At 40.7% G+C, this 23,401-nt stretch overlaps 1 protein-coding gene and 1 non-coding gene across 27 annotated transcripts in view; one reads left to right on the plus strand and one right to left on the minus strand.

Annotated features, from left to right (window-relative positions):
* The window catches only part of DOCK9 (dedicator of cytokinesis 9), a 296,457-nt gene that overhangs the window by 211,074 nt on the left and 61,982 nt on the right, over positions 1–23,401 (minus strand). For 4 of the 26 annotated variants that reach the window (XM_017503524.2, XM_017503523.2, XM_017503530.2 and 1 more), the window contains exon 1: positions 12,044–12,730. The exons of 8 other annotated variants lie outside the window; for them this stretch is intronic. In XM_017503524.2, coding sequence (XP_017359013.1) covers positions 12,044–12,205 — 162 coding nt within the window. In that variant the 5' untranslated portion in view covers positions 12,206–12,730. Of the gene's footprint in view, positions 1–11,153; positions 11,174–12,043; positions 12,735–23,401 lie in introns of those variants that run through there. 14 more of the 26 variants (XM_017503542.2, XM_017503519.2, XM_017503520.2 and 11 more) reach the window with 8 other exon arrangements.
* On the plus strand, positions 21,544–21,651 carry LOC119467634. The gene has a single exon (XR_005196179.1). It is a non-coding gene; the product is annotated as a U6 spliceosomal RNA (small nuclear RNA).

Below are 23,401 nucleotides of genomic sequence, written 5' to 3' on the forward strand. Positions count from 1 at the left end.
AATGGAAAGACTATCTTTTCATCCTTTTTCTGTCATGGGTAGTGATCACAGACTGGAGCCCTCATCCCATACAAGCCCTTCGTGGCTTTTTCTTTCAGTTTCTCTTGTGTGTTAGAAGAGGTAGTAGGGTAACTTTTTCTGTGGATAAGTCAAAGGCATGCCATGGGTGCACGAGTCTTTCCAGACGTCACACTAAGGTAACGCTTGGACTAACTTAATTAGCTCTCGAAGTCAAAACAAGATGATGGCCAGCCTATGGCTGAAAGAGGAGGACCTGGGGCCTTTCTGACACCAAGGAAGACACAGCATGGAGACATCGGAGAGGACAAGATAGCCTGAAATATCTGCCATGAGGCAGGAGCAGGTTTGGAAGTTATCGAAGCTCAAGCGTCCACATGATCCCTTGCAGGGGCTTCCCCCACGGTCCCGTACCTCATTTGGTATTTGTAATTTTCTACTCGTTTTCTTAAAGAGGGACTCCAACTGGCAAGAACGTTAGGGCCCTAAGAAAGCTGGATCTGTCCTTGACCTGAAAGTTCTCAAGCACTCGAACTTAGCGAGACCAACAGTGAGCTTCCGGTCTCTCCGCCCCATTCCCCACCAGCGCTTAAGTCCGTCCTTCCTCTGCGCTTGCATCTGATCAAGGGCACCACAACCTCGGAGTCAGAAGACGGGGCGCTGTTACTCCTGCTCCTTCATTCACTTCCAGTGGGCATCAGTCAAGTACATTCTAGCTCCATAAAAATTTTTCTGTTTTGACCCTTTCCCTTCATCCCCTTGGTCGCAGGGTTTGTGTGGCTCGGAGCTTTCACTCCTGCTCCCACTGTCTCCCCCTTTCTGATTCTGACCCCACTCTGACAGGAGAGGAGGATCTAACACTACCCTTCTGGGGTCCTGCAGGCCTCCAGGCTTGAACACAGATTTCTCAGCTCACGTGTGCAGCTCTGCACAAACTGGACACAGCATTCCAAAGGCTGAGCTTCTCAGGCTTCCTTGAGCATCACAGAACTCACTACTCCCTTCAGGGGTAACGTCACCCTTGTACTTCCACCACTGTCCTCCAGTCTGATAAGCACCCCCCACGCCAGCACTGTGGAATTACTAGCAGCTCTAAGGAGCCCTCAGCTCTTCCTCCTTGGGACTTTGGCCCCTCTGCAGAAATGTCTCTCTCCTTCCTCTTCACCTGGTTAAATCCTTCTGCAAAGAGCCCCTTGTAGGTGCTGTGGTACCTGTGCTTACTCCCATTATGGCCCATATCCCACATGACAGCCCTACAGGCCCTCTGAGAGCGGAGATTATGGTTCTTTCATATCATACCATCCTATAATTGCCAAGCATCCAGTGGATGTTTGAGAACTGAAGAAAATATGGGAGTTGGGGGACAACAAGGAAAAGACCTCAGGGTTCTCTTCCAGTTGTTTAACGATAAAGAAAGCACAGGGAAATAACCAGTTACAAGACTGATTCTTTGATAATGCTGTTACCTGTTTCATAAGCCTAGGAAACACACAGGGAATACCAAACATCCATAAGAGTAAAACTATTTAGCATATAGGACTGTGTCTGAAAATTCCATAAACACTCTCACTGCAGAGACTTTGCAAAGGCAGAACTTACTCAAGAAGCAGAGAAAACACCTATCATTGGCAACTGGCTCCAAGTGGTCCCCCTGCTTCTGTTCACAAGTCATTTCTACTTTGAATCTCCTAGGATATGTGTTTTTCCTTGGCAGACAAACAAATGCTGATTGAAACGTAACCTAGGATGAAGTCATTCATTGTTCACTAACAACTGAAAAATAGTGAAGTACACCTTTATCCAATATTCCAGGACTGAATTGACCAACGCCCCCCCCCCATACACACAGAGTCACATGTACTGCACACACACATATTCATTTCCAAACTTTCATATGCACTATAAAATCTAGTTAAGGAAAGAAATTAATTATACTTAGAATTTATATTATGTATAAAAGGAAAACCAGAATGCACTCTTCCTCTAAAAAGGTACGATACATTTCCTGCAGATGTGAATAGACTTTGTTTGGAAACTCTGCCAGCACCTTTGCTTATATTTTGCCAGGACTCCTTTTGTTAGCAAAGACCGGATATATGAAAAAAAAAAAAAAAAAAAGTAGATTCAAGTCAAGGTTACTTGAGGATGCAGCTGCCACACTGGAATTTTTCTTTCATCAAAATGCCCCAGAGAGTCCGTATAAAGACAAGCTTGATCTATTTTACAAACAGGCTATTTTCTGAGGAAACAAACCTACAAATATAATTAACTATACACTTAAACCTTAACCCTTAGCTCCTGAATCTTAACCAATATGTTTTATAAAATTACTTAATTCAGCAACTTATGCAGTATAGTCTGTTTATTATGTCTTTAAATTATAGAGTTTATGTCTCTCCATAAATTTCTTATTTTCATTTTTCCTGAATTGCAATTAAACTGACAGCTGGATAACTGATAGCTTACTTCTATAGTGCACAGAGAATACTAAAGAAAAAAATGGAGGGTGGGGGAAAAGGGAAAGGCTTTAGGGTTCTCTTCCAATGGCTGCAAAGCTTAGTATATAACAGAACACAAAAGATAATAAAGGCAGTCTCACAAACCACTGAGTAAGGAATGGATTATTCAACATGAAACTGGGAAAAATGTGTATCAAAGTAGAGTAGGAAATCAAATTAGGATCTCAAACTATATATCCAAATAAATTCTAAATCTACTAAAGCAGGGCACAGCAAACTTTTTGCAAAGAGTCAGCTAGAAAATATTTCAGGTCAGCTGATAACATTTATCAGCTGACTTAAATGAGTCTCTGTCCTAATGACTCAACTCTGGCACCATTGAAGTAGGCCCAGACAATATAAACATAAACAAGTGTGGTTATGTGGCAATAAAACTTTATTTACAAAAAGATTGCAGTCCAGATTTGCCCCATAGATGCAGTTTGCTAACCCTGAGGGGAAAAGACAAATAGTAAATAAACAAACAAATTCCAAAAGAAAATACTAGTATCTGATCTCAGATAGGCAAGAATTTCTAAGCATAAAAGGAATGGAAGAAACCACAGAGGAAAAGATGGTTATGTATACCATATACATTCAAACTGCAGTTAGTAAAATAAGTACCATAAAGAAATTAAACAAAATCAAAATGCAAATGACAAAACAGAGAAACACTTGATGAATATAATGAAGGATTCAGAGTTTGAAAGGTATATCTTTTGTTTCTCAAACTGGCAAAAATGATGCTAGCCATGATCACATATTTAAAAAAGCACGAATAGTCACAGCTGCTAGGAATGTAACTGGGATCAATCATCATGCAATAAAACAAGATGCCTTAATAGGCCTTTAAAAATTAATTATTGCCTTCACAAGTTCACTTTTATAAATCCAGCCTACAAGAATAATTATAGATCCACACAAAGATTTTGGGGTAAAGATGTCTTCTGTAATCTCAATTTATAGCAACCTACATACCGAACAACAGAGAAGTATTTAAATAAATTCAAGTACATATATTACAATGGAATACTATACATATGTTAATCATGTTTTAGCAGAACATATGGGCATAAAAAATGCTCATAATAAGATGGTAAAAGTGAAAAATGCATCAGAAACTTTTTATGGACGGTTATTCCATTTTTAATATTTGCATAAGCAGAGAAAAATATCAGAAAACATATGCCACAAATTAAGCAGCTTTGATTTCCGAGTTGTGGGGTTATGGGTGATTTTTGTTTTCCTCTTATTCTTCTTTGTAGTCTCTACATTTTCTACAGTATTTATGTATTCTAAATATGAAAGACAACAAATGTTACTTTTAAAAAGCAAAAAGCATGGCAGGGCATGGTGGCTCACACCTGTGATGCCAGCACTTTGGGAGGCCAAGGTGGGCGAATCACTTGAGTTCCGGAGTTCAAGACCAGCCTGACAACAAGGTGAAACCCTGTCTCTACAAGAAATACAAAAAATTACCTAGGCATGGTGGTGCTTGCCAATAGTCCCAACTACTCAAGAGACTTAGGTGGCAGGATGGTTTGGACCCAGGAGGCGGAGGCTTTAGTGAGCCAAAATTGTGCCACTGTATTCCAACCTGGGTGACAGAGCCAGTCCAAGTCTCAAAAAAATAAAATTTGGCTGGACACAATGGCTCACACCTATAATCCCAGCACTTTGGGAGGCAGAGGCAGGCGGATCACGAGGTCAGGAGTTCGAGACCAGCCTGACCAACATGATGAAACCTCATCTCTAATAAAATTACCTTGGCATGGTGGCATGCGCCTGTAATCCCAGCTACTCAAAAGGCTAAGGCAGGAGAATCGCTTGAAACCGGAAGCTGGAGGTCGCTGTGAGCCAAGATCATGCTAATGTACTACAGCCTGAGCAAAAGAGTGAAACTCCATCTCAAAAAAATAATAAAATTTAAAAATAAAAAAATGTAAAGCAAAAAAGGCTTTGCTTCTCACTAAGGCCATGGGAGAAACAGAAATCTACTTGAGCAAAGCAGTAGCAGCTTTATTCATCTGTTTCTACTCAGTATTTCTGCTGCTCTTTACTTCTGAATATCCATGAAATAGCTATTGCAACTTTAAAAGGAAGAAGACCTCTCAGAAAAAACACATTCCAGCCCCCACAATGGAACATTTCAGAACTCTCCTGGGATGTTTAAGAATGCTCATAGTCATGCTTCCAGGAGTAGAGGCAAAATTAGTGCTAATTTGAACCCTGATATGACTGTGTTACTTGCCTAAGTATACAGCAATCTAAGTCACTGTATTCTGTTTGACAGGTAACCCCATCATCAGCCTCATAAATAGCAATAATGAAAACAAACTGCTTGAAGTCAGAAGAGGTAAACACAAACTTTATTACGCTGAATTTTTTTAAATCTCAAAATAATCTTTCTGGAGGGCAGTCTGGCTATACATACCAAACTTAACAAGTAAATATATTTTGACCTACTCCAGATCTGGAAATCTGCTAAGAAAACAATTGGACAAATGTTTAAAGTATATATGCATAGATATTTATCACAACATTTATAACTGGAAAGGAAAATAGAACAGAGGGTATAGGTCAAATAAAATATGTTATAGCCATAAAATGAAATGACACCATTAAGAATGAGACATAAATGTCCATTCATTGACATGAACAGATGTTTGATATATTGCAGAGTCTCTTTAAAGCAAGATACAAGACTAAATAACATAACAACATTCTTCTTATACTCTACTTGTATCTTAGTCAGCCAGCTAAAGCTGCTATACAAAATACTATGGAGTAGGTGGCTAAGCAACAGAAATGTATTTTCTCACTGTTCTAAGACCGGAAGTCTGAGATCAAGGTGCCAGTATGGTCAGGCCCTGGTGAAGGCTATCTTTGGCTTCTTCCAGTGTCCTAACTTGGGGGGGGGGTCCCAGGAGGTCCCCTTCCTCTTTTTATAAGGCCACAGTACTATAAGATTAGGGCCACACCCTTATGGCCTCATGTACCCTTAATTACCTCCTAAAGACCTTATTGCCAAACACAATCCCGTTCAGGGTTAGAGCTTCAACATATGAATTCGAGGGGTGGACACAATTCAGTCCATTGCAACTTGTCACATTTTTTTTATGAATAGTGCTATATATGAATGAAATCTGGAAAGGTTATGTCTCAAGATGTTTAAAATAGTGGTTGCCTCTGTGTTACTGGACACTGGCATGCTTGGTTTCTACGGTAAGTGTGTACTACTAGTTCATAGCTTAATAAACATTAACACAAACGAATCCCACTGATAAGTAAGACAGTATATTTTAACAAAGCACTGGGGAAAGGTCTGGTCCTCTCTCGCGCTCACACACATTGGCTGCACTCACAAAAAGCAGCCACAATAGAACAAGGCAGTCTGTTATGACACAGGAAATGGATCGAGGAACCAGAGCAGACTGTTTCTTGAAAACATCAGCCCATTTTCTGTTGTGATCAAAACAGATAACAAAATCCACCAGGTATTGTTAGGAAAAATATTAGAAATAAAATGGAAAACATAGCCTACCCAAAGCCATATTGCTGCGACCAGACCTGGAGCCAAGAAGTGTTCTGGCACCAGAAGGCAGCCAAGCAGCCTCCAGGCCTTCACGACACCTCGAAGCATATAAAACCGATACAAATGTACAAGAAAAAGCCATGAGAACACTTAAGGTAGTCAAGATCTAGCCTCTACTTTCCCTACCTGCCTCCAGCTGACAGGTATTATTATTCCATTTTCACACACCTTGTCACTGATTATATCACTTATCTCTCAGCCAGCCCTTGAGATCCCAACTGTCCCTACCCCCAAACACACACACAAGCAGGATGGGGGCTCTCAGGGGTGAGAGAGCATATCATCTTCAACTCTGCTGTCTTTGCACAGTGCACACATTCAACAAATGACTGTTAAATAAGTACATGATCAATTAAAGGATTTTCATAGCCCGTAGGTTTTTCTCATTAGAAAAGCCTGTTTAGCCCTTTGGTACTGTTTGGGGAGATAAAGTGGTCTGATAAAAGTTTATAACAGTAATAAAGGCTGAAGACATTTAGGAAATCTTGTAATGGTAGAGAGATGAAAAACTTCAAAGTTTTAAAGCCATAAGGCAAAAAGAAATGAAATATTAATTTACATTGGGTAAAATTATAGCTGCATTATCCCAACATGTCACAAAAGAAACTGAAGACAAGTTGGTTTTCTGCTCTTGTGACAAGCACTTTCCTTGTATTACTGCTCTTTATTAAGCAACTGACAGGGTCCTAGCTGCTGTTAAAGTTCTAACCAAGCAAGTTCTTCCACTTCAGTTATAACTGGCACAAACAGAACATGCTGAGAATAATCCAACAGCTCTTCAATTCTTCCACAGCTACTTAAAGTATAATATGATATTGCTAGCTATGAGTAAAATAGGTCAATCCTAGCCAATAAGGCTAGGCCCATCACAAACAAGGAAAAATGGAATTGACAATGTGTTTTGTTTCAGCTCAAGCTTCCCAACCTCCGCTAGAGACTCTGGGAGCCATCCCTTCCTGTCCTCAGGCAGTACCTGTGTGTCCCATGTGTCAGCATCCCCATCATTTTTGAACACTCAGCACAGATAAGCAATCAAGATTGCTTCCTAAATGAGTTGAAGTAACACAGGCAATTAATCAGAAAAGGGGAAATACTTTAGGAAAAATCTATACTCAGGAATAAAATCTTCCCAAATCAGTCTTGTTCCTCAACTGTGGTAGAATTATTAGTCAAAATGTAGGTGTCTATACTTGAAATTCAGCCTATCCACAACTGCCCAGATAAGTACATCTCCTAGTGTAGCACCCACCCTGTGGCTGATTCACCGTTTAAATATAAATTCCAGTAGGAGCCTGAACAGCCCCAGTATTACAAAGCTAAATCCTGCACTCAAGACATCTGTTTGTTACTTCAGAGACATCCTTAGTGATGGTAAAAAGGCTTTTTCTTCACAATATGCATCTCTATTATCTTTTTTCCCTTTTCTGAGACAGAGTCTCACTCAGTCACCCAGGCTGGAATGCAATGGCGCAATCTCAGCTTACTGCAACCTCTGCCTCCCAGGTTCATGCAACTCTCCTGCCTCAGCCATCCAAGTAGCTGGAATTACAGGCATGTGCCACCATGCCCAGCTAATTTTTGTATTTTTAGTAGAGACAAGGTTTCACCATGTTGGCCAGGCTGGCCTCAAACTCCTGACCTCAAGTGATCCACCCACCTTGGCCTCCCAAAGTGCTGTGACTACAGGCGTGAGTCACCGTGGCTGGCCTTACCTTTTAATTTATATTGTAATTTATTCCAAAAGGATTTAAAGTTACTTACATATACACATAATACAATTTTAAAGTATTTTAATAAACAGAGGAGAAAAAGCAGACTGATAAAATGGCAGGTCATACAAGAAAATAGGCAAAGTTGAAGGGCAATATAAAAGTCATTTTGAAAAAGCCTAGATACCTGCCAGAATTTGGTCATATGTTTGGAAATAAGCTTTAACAGTTAACTGATGACTTGGCTGGCATCAGTTACACAAACCATAATTTATATAAAATAAAAACAAAGTAGTTGTCATGAAAAGCACAACCATTCATGTTATGAAGAGAAGAAATTTATTCCAGGGCTCCTAATAAAGGGAACACCAAAAAACAGAAATGACAAGCATAGTAGCTAACAATTAGCACTTATGTGCAAGACACTGACCTAAGAACTTTAGACATATTCACTCATTTAATAACCCTCTGAGGCAAGTACCATTATTATCTACAAATAGCAGATAAGGAAACTGAGGAACAGAGTGGTTAAGTAAATTGCCCAAAGTCACACAACTATTAAGTTGTGAATTTAAGAGGACTCAAACCTGGTCCTCTGGCTCCAGTATCAGCATTTTTTTTTAAAGACAGGGTCTCCTTCTGTCAACAGGGCTGGAGTGCAGTGGTACAATCACAGCTCACCATAGCCTCCATCTCCAGGACTCAAGTGATCCTCCAGCCTCAGCATCCCAAGTAGCTGGGACTACAGGCATGCACCACCACGCCCAGCTAATCTTTGTATTTCTTGTAGAGACAGGGTTTCACCATGTTGCCCAGGCTGGTCTTGAATTCCTAGGCTTAGGCTGTCTACCTGCCTTAGCCTCCCAAAGTGCTGGGACTACAGGTGTGAGCCATGGCACCCAGTTCAAAGTCAGCACTCTCACCCACCACCCACAGTGCCTCTTGCCATTCCAATAACAAGTAAGCAACGCCCTCAACAACATCCTTATAGTAGATACCACTTTCTTAAGATGTTCTTCCGTATAGCCCAAGGAAAAAAACACAAAGCTGAGTTCAGCAACAGAAATTCCACTGAGGACAAAAGAGGCAGTTCAGGCATGTGGTTCTCTGACAGATGGATAGATATTTGGGACATTCAGAGTCTTCAGAAGAACAGGGGGCCTCAAGCCCTTCAAGCCATCCTTCATTAACGTTATATTCTATCCATAAAGGCTGGGTACGCACTGAGTAGCTGAAGTGGAGGTTATGCTTTCTGAGGGCAGGTGAAATACAGCTCTTACCTGATGACAGTTAAGGCAGAATCACAGGCTGGACTCACCACCTGAGCTGGAGGTAGGGCAGACATCCTATCCAAGATGAGAAACCTGGTGCAAACCCACATATGAAGAAGTCAGCCTATCTTTGCATGGGGGTGACCCAAGCAAGTACCAGTGGACAGGGCTCCCTTAAGAAATAGCTTAAGTGGCTCAAACTAAAGGACCATAAGGTCCCCAAATGCCTGCATAGGTCTCAATAGAAGTAGTCTGGACAATATCCACTTGTCAGTCATTACCACGGCAAGCCCACAGACATTCAGCCATGAACCACACAACTTCTTGGTGTGGTGCTGTGACAGAAGGGTTAGAAGCACACCTCTAGGGAGCGGAATGGTCAACAGGCTCGGAGAGATCATTAACGGTGAGCCAGTTAAATTTTTTAAAAAAACACACATTTTGGTTTAGAAAAAGTGATTTTTAACTAATCTTCTTGGTAGCTTCTCCAAGTTCAACTTCAGGACTGTAAAAACCATTTCATCAGTATTCCCTCATTGACTGAGCATTTACTATAGAGCCGGGCACTGTTCTAGCTATTAGGAGTGAACAAAACACAAAATGCCAATCATCAATCAGATACTTTTTTTTTTTTTGCAATAGGGTCTTCTTTGTTTCCCAGGCTGGAGTGCAGTGCTGCACTCACAGATCACTGTAAACTTGAACTCCTAGGCTCAAGTGACCCCCTGCTTCAGCCTTTTGAGTAGCTGAGACTACAGGTATGCACCAACATATGTCTGGCTAATTTTTTTTGGTGGCGTGGGGGTAGAAATGAGATCTCACTATGCTGTCCAGGCTGGTCTTGAACTCCTGGCCTCAAGCCATCCTCCTGCCTTGGCCTCCCAAAGCACTAGGATCACAGGCATAAGCCACCACATGCCTGGCCATGAATCTTGTTCTTGTACTCTAAGTGTACTCTTACTAACACTTACTAATTACTATTACTACACTTACGCTGTTATTCTGGACTAAGAGTACATCAGGTGAAGAAGAAACTACACAGGGTCTGGGGAAAGGGTGTGCCAGAGCCATTTCAGGGGGTCACAGGAGCCTCACTGAGAAGGGGGTCTGAGCAAAGGCCAGGCAATGAACAGTGCAATTCCTGGTGGAGATGTCCTAGGAAGTGGAAACAGCAAGGCAGCCTGGGTGCTCAGAGCGAGGTGAGGAAGGAGCAGAAAAGAGAGAGGCACACAGGTGAAGAAAAGGAGGGAATGCTAGGCAGTGCTGGAGATGGGGCTGGAGGCCACTGTATTTGACCCCGCATTTGACCCTGAGTGGCAGAAGGTCCGGAGCAGAAGAGTGACGTGGCCTGACTTCTTTTCAGAGGGCCACTCTGCTGCATGGAGAAGAGGCTGCAGAGGGCAAGGACGGCAGCAGAAAGACCAGTGTGGAATGAGGGTGCATCTTTCCATTCAGCAGCACCTCTGCTACATGCACGACGGCCTGCTAGTGCAGGCAAGGGCGGTGGGCAGAGAGCAGCCAACAGGATGCATGACAGCAATGTTCCAGAATCCCAGACCCAGAGCTCTGACAGAGCCCCTGGCAGGTTACTCTTCTCCCAGGCAATACAAGAGAAAAGAAAAACATGCAGAATCCCTTAAAGTCAGGTTAACCAAAGACGAGTCTGGCCTGAGGGAGCAGAAGCTTGCCGCATGGGAGGGGCATTGCCATTACTGGCCCAAGTAGGTGCCTGGCTTCCAGGTTATAGATACACTAATGGAACAGAGTGCTATAAGGAGCTAGTCCTTCTAATCTCTGATACCAGTTATTCACAAAAGCATATTCCAAAATATATCAGAGCTTAAAATATTTAGCAGTTAATATAGCACCACTTAAATTCCAACTATACATAACACTGACTTGCAAAATGCATCTGATGTCTTGACTGATGCTCTCCTTTCTTCCTCCCACATATTGCAAGTGCTGACATAAGAACCTCCATAAAATGCATCCCCTCTCTGGGTTCCCACAAGTCTGGGGCCACCCAATCTGATCACAAGGGCGTATGGCATGCCAATACCACCTTCTCAGTCTCAGATGGTAGCCTCACCAGCCAGGAAGGGGCTCAGTGCTTCCACACACTTCGCTGTACCAAGCAGCTGCTGGTAAGACACACACATAGAAACTCTGAGATATATTTGTCCCAACTCATTTTGACAAAAGCTGTGATAAGAACAGAAGGAAAAATGGCAAGGCATCCTGAGGGAGGAGGAGACCCATATGTGGCTCCCCACAAGCCTGGTGCTGGTGGGAGGGCCACAAAAGGCACACCCATCTGTGACTTGACACCTCTTCATACCTGATAAATGGACAGAACACAGAAGTGTCACGTCACACTGCGCTTCCTCTCACTCTCAAGACCCTCCACCCCAAAACATGTTAAGTAGCTAGATTTTTTTTAAAAAATAAAACTATAAATATTTGTCTTTTACCCATCATAGTTTTCTTTCATGCTCCCTTTAAATTTCTCCCCCGGAATCAAGGACTGACCATAAGCCATTAGTAAGAAAAACCTAGCCAACTAGAAGACTGGGATGTAAAGTAGCTAAATAATTCACTATCACTGGGAGAGGGTTCACATACATAATACCCTAAATATACACTTCACCATGTATTATTTCTAGGACTATACCAAGAACATGTAAGCTGATAAAGCTACATTAGAAAACTATTCTTTAATCAAATATCTTATTCCTTTCTCTGTATGTATTTAGCTTTGATCAATCCATGGCATTCTCACACATACAAACACTCCATAATTTAATCTTAAGGCCACTAATTACCCATTTATACACACAGACTACATATATATATATGTACATTGAAATAAATAAATATATTTGCTTTACAAGTAAAGAACAGCTTATTCTAACACCATTAAACTACTTGTTAATTAAGCAAGACAGCATTTACCAGCCAGGAGGAGATCAATAGTTCTGAATCTTCTTTTGTCCAATTGTATGCTGTATATTCAAGGGCATTATTCTCTCCTTGCTGTTTGCACATATAAGCACAGTTTCTTTCAAAAACGGTGCGGATGCCTTTAAACAGAATCACACTAGTAGTGCAACCCATCCCCAAGGTGTGGATGTTCAGATTTTTAGCAATCTCTACTCCATCTCCACATCCTCTTCCTTGGCTCTTCCGAAACAGGCTCCCACTGTACCATCTTCATGACAAGCAGTCACCGGTACCGGAACAGAAGGGAAGCTCTGAGCTGCCGTACTAGAATCCGCTCCTGCTCAACAGCCTGACAAAAAACCCAGGCTCCGAGTGTAAAACAGGAGGGGTGGTGCAAACACAAGATGACACACCTCGGATGCACCAAAACCTTTAAAGTAACGTTTTTCTAGCTGATTGCTTCACTCTTAATACCAAAGAACAAATAAGCAGGAGATTTACATGTGGCTACTGGAAAACTGCCGGCTTCTGTGATTTGCTTGGGATTGTTCTGAATCTCAGAACCTGCCCAAAATGAAAAAGACAGTGCCAGACAGCCACACTGCTGCAGATGCTGCTGGAAGGCACAAAGAATGTTCATCTGCTGCAAGAAATCACTCTCCCAGAATGCTTAGCCTAGCATCTATATTAGCAAACATCTCTTTCCTTGACCTAAATATGCTGTTTATTTAATTCTGCATCAGCAGGAAACAGAGAAGCAAAGGGAAAAAAAAGTCCAAAAAACGAGTGAAATCGCTAAGATGACTGCTGCTATGGAAACATGTGCAAGCCCACTTCAAACAACCTTTTGCATGTATGGGTAACAGCTTGCTGACAGCAAGCCACAAGGGAACACAACATTGCTGTGTCAATCTTGACTTCAGCCCACCTCTACTCTTTGCTAGAGAGGGCTAGCAAGACTACACTGCTTAAAAGGATTTTCCTATTTCTGGTAACCAAAGATGCAAATGAGAACATGAATAAAGGGCTACCCAGTCTAACTAGATGCATGCCTTCTGAAGGAGTGCTCCAGTGTGCAATGGGAAATACATGCCGAGGTCTCAACAGTCAGCATGATTATGTTTGGTGTGTAAGTAATCCAACTCCTTCTGCTGAACTCAGTGCACTACACCACCTCATGTGAATTTTTGGGAATGGCTAACAGGGAAGCTTGTCAATGATATGATACCAAGTTGGCTCTTGCCATTTTCCTTCCTCAACAATGAAAGGCTAACTCTGTAAAAAGACCATGCTGCACACACAGGAAAACCTTTGCCAGCCAAAATATGTAACTAGGAAAAAAGTTAACCATCGTTTAAAATCCACTCTGATGTTACTCCTTATTCCACAAGGCAACAGATAGTTTCATTTTCTCTCTATAGATTTGTAAGTTGGAGTGAATCATACTGATTGAGTACCTGGGGGCTGTGTAAACGTGTGCATGTACTAAAATCATACTTGTAGGGAATACCATCCAGGCATGTGATCCCACCATGTCTGTTTTCTCTAAGGAGTAGTTTAGCCACTGGGCCCCAGAAAAAAGCAAAAATCTAGGCTTATTCTCTCTCCTGTGTTTTTATGCAAAGTGTGTCTAATAGCTATACAAGATCAAACAAGGGGAGTTGTTGGCCACATGCACAAAACAGGATGACCCTCTCTGGTCTAGAGCATTCCACTTCCAAAGGGTGATTCTGTTAAAACAGAGCTATAGTGTTCAAGATTACACCCATGTTGTGATATTAGGAGAGTCTTCATGTGACATCACAATGCTGGCAGATAAACAACATAGAAACTCAACTACCCAGAAACTGAATATTGGAGACTATAAAACACTAAACACATGGATTAAACGTCAGTTTTGATAATTCAGAAAATCTACCAATTAACCTGACTCCCGTACAGCAAGAGAAATACCTTTAAAAGCAATCGTTCATTCAATATGTATCAAGAGAGTATCTGGAAATTTAAAATTAATTTGTTATTGTTATTACACATTTTAGACATCCTGCCTGCAGAAGCCAAGGAATATTATTTGAGATACAAAAGATTATGTTTGAACTTTACCAAGAATTACAAACGATAACCAAGCATATTGGAAGCTGCTGGTATACGCCATTTGATTTACTTTTAGAACCCTCAGTTAGTGTTTAAAACAAGAGTCTAAATCAGAGTTGTCCAATCTTTTGGCTTCCCTGAACCACATTAGAAGAAGAAGAATTGTCTTGGGCCACACATAAAATACACTAACACTACTGACAGCTGATGAGCTTTAAAAAAAAATCTCATAATGTTTTAAGAAAGTTTACAAATTTCTGTTGGGCCACATTCAAAGCCATCCTGGGGCACATGTGGCCTTCGGGCCATGGGTTGGACAAGCTTGGTCTAAATGGTCTCATCACAAAAAAAGAAAGAAAAAAGGTAACTAAAAGAGGCGTTAGCTAATTTGACTGTGGTAATCATTTCACAATACATATGTATATCAAATCATTATATTATATACCTTAAATTTATACAATGTTGTCAATCATACCTCAATAAAGCTAAAAAAGATAAATAAAAGTAAAAACTAAATTTAAAAAAAAAAAAATGAGACAGAATGAAACAATTTCCTAACTCATTCAAAGGAAAAAGCAATGTTTTCTGGAAATAAATTAATTAAATGATATGGTTTGAATGTGTCCCCCAAAGTTCCTGAGTGAGACACTTAATCCTCCATGGACAGTGCTGGGAAGCGGGACCTTTCAGTAGTGATTAGGGCAGAGCCTCACTGTTGAATGGTGTTCTCAAGAGCGGGTTCCCAATAAAAGAATGAGGTCAGCCCCCTTTCTCTCTCTCACTCTTGTATGTTCTCTTTTCGTTCCACCTTTCACCATTCACCAGAGGATGACGTGGTATAAAGACCCTCACCAGCTGCTGCCGTGCTCTCACCCCTTCCAGACTCCAGAACAGTGGGACGATAAATTTCTGTTCATTATAAATCACCCTCTTTGTGGTATACTGTTACAGCAGCAGAAAAAAGACTAAGACATATACACATCAAAGCAACTTGTACCAAATTTCAAGTATTAATCATTTGCCAACCAACAAAATTAGTGGGCTCTTGAAAAGCAACAGAACATATTTAGAGTGAAGTATTCAAAAACAGGTCTCATGATAATAGAAACAAGACAAAATGAGTAATTCAAAAGGTATGTTTGGTTTCACTGACTTTTCTGTATCAGAATGAACTTGAGTTGTGCTAAAATGAAAATTATCATGAATTTCATCAGAGGACATGAATAGATGGATGGTATCTATTGGCAACCAGTGCAGCCACCTAAAAGTACATTTCAATTTGGAGATCACATTTACTCTCCCATCTTTAAATGTCACTTCTAATTTATACAACTCCTAAGACTAAATGTCTGCCTTTGAATCCCTTTTGAGATGCAGGCCCAAGTCTTTCCTCTCCTGCTAATACTGACACCTGACTCTCCCACCATCTCTCCCTCAGATGTTCCAAATGAATTACCCTTTAAGATCACAAACTCATACAGCACATCCACACAATGGAACATCATTCAATCACAGGCAGGAACAAAGCACTGATTGCATGCCACTACATGAACTAGCCTAAACCATTATGTGAAGTGAAAGAAGCCAGGCACCAAAGACTCCATATTGTATTACTCAAATGAGATGTCCAGAACAGACAAATCCATATAAACAGAAAGTAGATTAGTGATTATGTAGGGCTGGGAGACCAGGAAATATGGGGTCACTGCTAGTGGGTATGAGGTTTCTTTTTAGGGTAAAGAAAATGTTCAGAAATTAGACAGTGTTTCTAATATATATTCTCAAATGTATATATAATCTATACACACATACAGCCTGTGACTACTGAATTGAACACATTTATGGCATGTGAATGTAATTTTTTAAAAGTGACCAGACTTTTGATGCTCTGAAGCCTCATTGCTCCTTCATCCCTTTCTGCGTACCTCTAGGCAGGCAGAGAAGAAAGTCCAGGTGGCTCCCTCTTAGGGCACCAGCAGTAAATTCAAACCCTTCAATGGGAACCCTCACTCCACACCATCCCCCCATAACCATTCAAATAATGCTAAGCCAGTCTCCTTTCCCTGTTCTCTGAAGCCATTGTAGGACCTATTGGGAGCTGCCCTGGTCTCCCCGGAAAGTCTCATTATAGGAGTAATAAACCTTTTCACACCCTCTTAGGGTGTGTCTGATGTCAGCTGACTCAATATCTAAAGCAAATGTGGCCAAGTGGAGGAGATACATCCCATTCCTGTGGAGTGGCTCCCAATAGTGAATTCTATCTCAAAGCTGCTATTAAGAATGGGGGTGGGGGAGGCCAGGTCCGGTGGCTCACACCTGTAATCCCAACACTTTGGGAGGCCAAGGCGTGGGGATCACCTGAGGTCAGGAGTTTGAGACCAGCCTGAGCAACATGATGAAATCACAACTCTACTAAACATACAAAAAATTAACCAGGCATGGTGGCATGTGCCTGTAGTCCCAGCTACTCGGAAGGCTGAGGCAGGAGAATCGCCTGAACATGGGAGGTGGAGGTTGCAGTGAGCCCAGATAGCACCACTGCACCACAGCCTGGGCAACAAAGTGAGACTGTGTTTCAAAAAATAAAAAAAATTTAAGAATGGGGGTGGGGAGAACAGCACCTAGTCTGCCCACCCCATAGGATATCAAGTTCAAATAAGGTAACAGGAGAGAACTCAACCAAGAAATTGCTAGAAATATGTTTAGTACCTATTGCCTTATACTTCACAAAGGATTTACTGTGTAACCTAAACAGCCACCTTGCTTGATAAATTCAACAATTTCTGCCCGTTGTTTTGGTCCCACTTCTCAGGAATATACTAAACCACATAACATGGGAGGTGGCTGGGGCTGCCCTCAGGGTGTGCATTTTACACCCTGGGAAAGGGGCTCCAGGCTGTTCAAACCCCCAGAAAGCCTGCACAGAAAATAAATTCAGGTTAAGACCTGCTGGCCACTTGGCGGTCGCAACAAACCTCAGCCATGCAGCTAGGGACCACAGGAAACTGGTCCCATCCTTTGAGCCCCCACAAAGCTTAGGCATCTGGAGCAGCTGTTCCCACTTACAACTCTCTTTGCCAAATTTCTGTTTTAAATGTATTCTAACAGACAAATGAGTTTGATTGGTAGATGTATTTACTACTCTTCCAGGAACATGTGAATAAAGAGGAATCTAGAGTGACAGCTAAAAAATCTACAACTATAAACTGGAATATTGTATTTTAAACAGATAGAAGTCTTCTACTTATATCAGACCTGGGGTCTATCATAGGAGGCCAGGAAGGGAGAGGAATTCTCCCCATTCTGCAGTGGCTAGAAGGAAGATTTCACATAATGATACTACACATCATACACGATACAGCACACTTCACCACGCCTAAATAAAGGGAGGACGGATCAGTCTAACACATCATTCATTCTATTTAAATGCCATTATGAAAGGCAGTCCATTTGAAAAGCTTATTTTCATCTCTGACAGTCCATATTTCATAAAGCAAGGCAGTGAATTCTGCTGAGCAGAGAAACCTTATGTAAGTTGGTCTCTCAATGCTTCACTCCTTTTATAACCAATCAATATAATCAAATGTAATTAGAGTATCTGGCACAGAGCCTAGTGTATACCACATGCTCAATAAATGCTGGTCTTTCTTCTTCCTTTGTCCCAAATTAAATTGTTTTCTTCCCTGATAATGAGACAAAAGTAGGGTAATTCTTCTAAAAATACAACCATCTCCTACAAAACTCAAATATATGAGAATTTCAGATATAGCAAACTCAAACAGCAAATTTTTTTGTTGTTGAAAAAAATGATTTAAAGAGGGAAATGGGGATGTTGAAACATGAAAAAAAGAGTTAAGACAGCTTGTGTAATAAGGAGTGGAGCTTTCAGCAATGACCATTAGAAAAAGGATTTTCTCCAAACACCGCATGCTCTCACTCATAAGTGGGAGTTGAACAATAAGAACACATGGACACAGGGAAGGGAACATCACACAGCGGGGCCTGTCAGGGGGTGGGGGCCGAGGGGAGGGAGAGAATTAGGACAAATACCTAATCCAAACAGGGCTTAAAACCTAGATGACGGGTTGATAGGTGCAGCAAACCACCATGGCAGATGTATACCTATGTAACAAATCTACACGTTCTGCACATTTATCCCAGAGCTTAAAATAAAAAAAGAAAAAGATTTTTTCTTTAAATAATGGAAATTAAGGAAGTATTATTGAATAAGGACCTATTAAATAAAAGTGTGACCTCTTACCATGATGCAGTGCGGGAACATAATCCTCAAAATTTAGACTTACTGCATATTTAAATTTATCCATCATCTATTATCCCCGTCTCAATACACAAGAGAGTTAGAGCACTTGGAGATGTCTAGTACCAGTTACCATGAAGTTACAGAGGTGACGGGCAGGGCCAGAGGGCATAGTGTGGACGGGAGTTGTTGGACCCCTGCGAGAACTCAGGGCTATACTCCTTCTGCCTGGACCACTGTGAAGCAAAATATTTTTGCTGAAAATGTATCCCTAAAGTTATGATTGCATAAAATACTGAAGTTGGGCCTGTTGTTAATAGTGTTATTTAAGTGTTCCCCAAAGTAGAGAACACAAAGTAGCACAGGTTTCTCCACGTTGGTGCTCGAATGTCAGGGCGGCAAACAGTCCCTGTGGGCAGCTCTGAATGACTGGCGAGCTCGCGGAGTGACCAAGTGAAAGGAAGTGGAAACAACCGGACCTAGCTCCAGGGAGCAAGGGGCCAGGGGTGTGTGTGGGGGGGGGTCTTTCAGAGACCACAGTCACTCAAAGGAAATGAGAGAATCTTCCTTTTTCTGGTAGGAGATCAAGTTCAACAGCTTTTAAAATAACACAGGTCAGCCAGAAATGCTGGCACCTGCAATTCCAGCAATTTCGGAGACTGAGGCAGGAGGACTGCTTGAGCCCAGGAGTTCAAGACCAGCCTGAGCAACATAGCAAGATCCCAGTCTATACAAAAATTTTTTTTTAATTAGCTGGATGTGATGGCACAAGCCTGTAGCCCAGCTACCCAGGAGGCTGAGGCGAGAAAATCACTTGAGCCCAGGAATTGAATGCCACACTGAGCTATGACTGTACCACTGCACTCCAGCCTGAGAGACAGAGAGACCCTGTCTCTAAAAATCAATCCATTAATCCATCAATCAATCAGTCGGGTCTTCAAAAGGAAGAAAAGCTTAAGACAAACAACTTATTTGCTGGTAGGAATGTAAAATAGTGCAGCTGTTATGGAAAGCAGTATGGCGATTCCTCAAAAAACTAAACACAATTACCATGTGATCCAGCAATTTTACCTCTGGGAATAGACGTAAGAAATGAAAGAAGGAGTTGAAGACAGATGTGCATACCCACGTTCATAACAGCATTATTCATAATAGCCAAGGGGTGAAAGCAACCTTAGCGTCCATCAGTGGATGAACACATAAGTAAAATGTGGTATCTACACACACAATAGATTATTCAGCCCTAAAATGCAAGAAATTTTGCATATGCTACAACATGGATGAAATTTGTGGACTCTGTGGTAAGTAAAATAAACCAGATGCAAAAGGACAAATGTTGCACGATTCCATTTAGATGAGGTATTTAGAATAGTCAAATTTATAGAAACAGAAAGTAGCATGGTAGTTGCCAGAGACTGGGAGAAGGAAAATGAGGAGTCAGAGTTATAGCTTGAGAGGATAAAAAAGTTCTGGAGAAGAATAGTGATGATGGTTGCACAGCAATGTGAATGTCCCTAGTATCAATGTGATGTGTACACTTAAAAATAGTTAAGATGATAAATTTTATGTTACAGATATCTTACTATATTTTTACAAAATAGAAAACCAATTTGCTGGGCATTGTTTTCCAATCACTTCTAAAAACAGGTGAAGTGTAAGGCCAGAAAAAAAAGGAGGGTAACTGGTCTGTTCTCCTCCTCTCTCCCATGGCCTCTGAGTCCCTCACAAAGGAAAGATGAGCTACAGGATCTATCCCTGTTGTTAAGTAATGAATGACTGCACCGCACTTCCTGGAAAAACTCTTCCAACTATATATCGTCACAGAAAAAAGATAGGTGAGATTTAAATTTCTGATTCATAGACAACTTCCACTACTTTCATTGACAGCCATGAAATGAATAAACAAACAATGTACAAGGTCCAACTGACCCCTCAGCTCAGGAAGCTGCCAGAAATGGCAACTTAAATTACTGTTATAGGAGGTCATGGAGCAAAACCGTGGTTTCGGAGGGAGCTCAGTTCTTTAAAGAAAAGCCAATAAATCCATAAAAGCTAATGCTATATCAAATGTAAGAAGCTGCCAAAGAGCACATCTATTGGCAAAGCTGTCGAGCATCAGTGAACACATCTGGAAGGGCTGATGGCACCAAGGATCACATGAGCGCAGGAAGCACCCATGGCCCCACTGTAAATTAGACACTGGATGAAGAACAAGGAAGCAGGACAAACTCAATGGCATAATGAAGTCAGAACTCAGGGATCTCTTCTTGGCCTCCACTAGCCATTCCCAAGGACATTCTACTTTAGGCAGACATCTGAAAAGATCACTTAATGGCAGGGTATACCAACTTTAAACAATAAAAGACATATAAAGTATAACTCGCATACAAATGCACCCTTGAAACCGTTCATGTTTTTCACATATGGAGTTATGGCTGTTGAAAAGTTGTTCTGACATGTGAAGAGATTAAAATTCAGATTCTACTACATCAATTACTTGTATCTTACATTTTAGCAGCTGACTGTTTTCAGTCTTTTACTGTCATTGTGGCAATATAGAAATGCTTTCTCAACAGAAGAAACATTCCTTGAGGGCAAAGAGGAAAACATAAAACATACATAAGATTTGAATTTGACATTTTTAAAACTATTCTAATTTGGTGAGATTTTCAATTAGATTAATTAAAAGTAATAATGATACTAATGTGGTTACCTCTCTAAAATATGGGAAGGAAAGTGCAATTTTTAAAAATAGTCCTATGTTTTTTTAAAAGCAGTATAAAAAGACAAAAAAAAATATGCATTTGCTTGTCTTGGCTTATAATCAGGTTAAAAGGAACATTCCCTATTTCCCTGTTTATAGAAGCTCATAAAACTTACATTCTTTAGCTGATTCCTTACAAGGTTTTAATTTCTTTTCACAAAGACAAAATTCTGAACCTTCACAAGACTCTCTCTTATTTATAGACAATTGAGTTATGGCTTAACTGTAACTATGTTTTAAAAGAGTGTTACTTCAGTCAAACAGTCCCTGATGCTTATGTGAATTTAACTAGGTCAAAGAAGTGGGAAAATTTAGGAGAAACTATCCTCCACATAAGAACTGGATGGATTACAATTATTGCTATCCCTCCTTGTCAATTAAAAAGAGATAGGTGCTTGCTTCAGCACACATATACTATTATAAAATTAGAATGATAAAGAGAAAGACTAGTGTGGTCCCTGCACAAGGATAATAACACAAATTCATGAAGCATTCCATGTTAAAAAGAAAACAACAACAAAAACAGAACAGATAAGACAAAAAAGATGGACAATAACCAAGTGAAGAGTCATTGGGGAAATGCAAATCAAAACTACAATGAGATATCACTTCACACTCACTAGACGGCTAAAATCCAAAAGATAAGTATTGGTGTAGCAACTGGATTGGTGTACCAATTCAATTGGCTTTGCTAATCAAAATAACAGGTATTGGTGAGGATATGTTGAAACGAGAAGCCTCACACACTGCTGATGGGAAGGTAAAACAGGGCAGCCGCTTTGGAAAATAGTCTGGCTGTTCTTTAAATGGTTAAACACAGGTTACCATATGATCTAGCAATCCCACTCCGAGATACCCAAAAACGTTGAAAATATATGTTCCCGCAAAAACTTATACATGAATGCTCTTAACAGCACTGTTCTTAATAAACAAAAATTGGAAATAACACAAATGTCCATGAACTGATAAATGGATAAACAACTGTAGAATACAATGAAATATTATACACCAATTTTAAAAGATGAAAACCCACAACATGGGTGACTCTTGAAAACATTATGCTAAGTGAAAGAAGCTAGGCATAAGGATCACATAGTGCGTGAATCCACTGCTATGAAATGTCCAGAACAGGCAACTCTCTAGAGACAGAAAGCAGATTAACAATTCCCTAGGGCTAGGGAGTTCGGTGGGGCAGAGTTCTGGGGTGATGGCTAAGGGGTCCACTGTTCCTTTGGAAAGTAATAAAAATGTTCTAAAATTGACTATGGTGATGGATGCACAACTCTGAATATACTGAAAACCACTGAACATCTTAAATGGATGAATCATATGATGTATGAATCATATCCTTATAAAGGTGCTTCTTTAAAAAAACAAGACGGCACATATCAAAGGGTATATCTATCCAAAGTGGAATTTCTGTTGAAAGTACCCTAACTTCAATACAGTTATCTTTCCAAAACATATCACTACCCCTAACACAGCAAATGCCCAGAAGCATTCCCAGCACTGCATATGCAGAAGAGAGGACAGCTAAGAATGGCTAAGATGATTTCTTCACCAAGGGCTGGTTAAAGCTATTCTGCTTTAAATTTAAAGAGCACTTAAGGGAAACCTTTTGTCTGATCAATAACTTTGGCTTATTTATTATGTTAGGCAAGATCTGGACCCGAGGGCCAAGCCATCTATCCCAATTCATTCAAGGAAATCTATTTTGCAGATATTTTCCCACAAATTTTTCATCTCTGCTTTAACCACAAAGCTCTCAAGATCCAAGAAAAAAATACCAATTGGAGAAAAAGTCAGAGGAGGGATGGAAAAAGGTTAACAGGGAATATGAAATTTTATTCAAATATAAAAATCGGCTCTATTTAGGCCAGTCTAGTCATCTCAACAATGTAGGAGATTTAAATTTTAAATGTAAAACCTAAAGATAAACATTACATAAAGAGCACAGTGCAGAGTACCTCTTGGTTTAACAGTGTGTTACATGGGAATGAATTCCTGCTATATTCATATACTGAAGACAGAACTGAGTCACATGGCCTCATTTAATCTTTTTTTTTTTGAGACAGAGCATTACTTTGTTACCCAGGCTGGAGTACAGTGGTACAATCTAGGCTCATTGCAACCTTCCCAGGTTCAGGCGATTCTCCTGCCTCAGCCTCTAGAGTAGCTGGAACTACAGCTGGAACCACACCACCACGCCCAGCTAATTTTTATATTTTTTAGTAGAGAGGGGATTTCACCATAT

Source organism: Cebus imitator, unplaced genomic scaffold (assembly GCF_001604975.1).
Source record: "Cebus imitator isolate Cc_AM_T3 unplaced genomic scaffold, Cebus_imitator-1.0 Scaffold312, whole genome shotgun sequence".
Taxonomy (NCBI): domain Eukaryota; kingdom Metazoa; phylum Chordata; class Mammalia; order Primates; family Cebidae; genus Cebus; species Cebus imitator.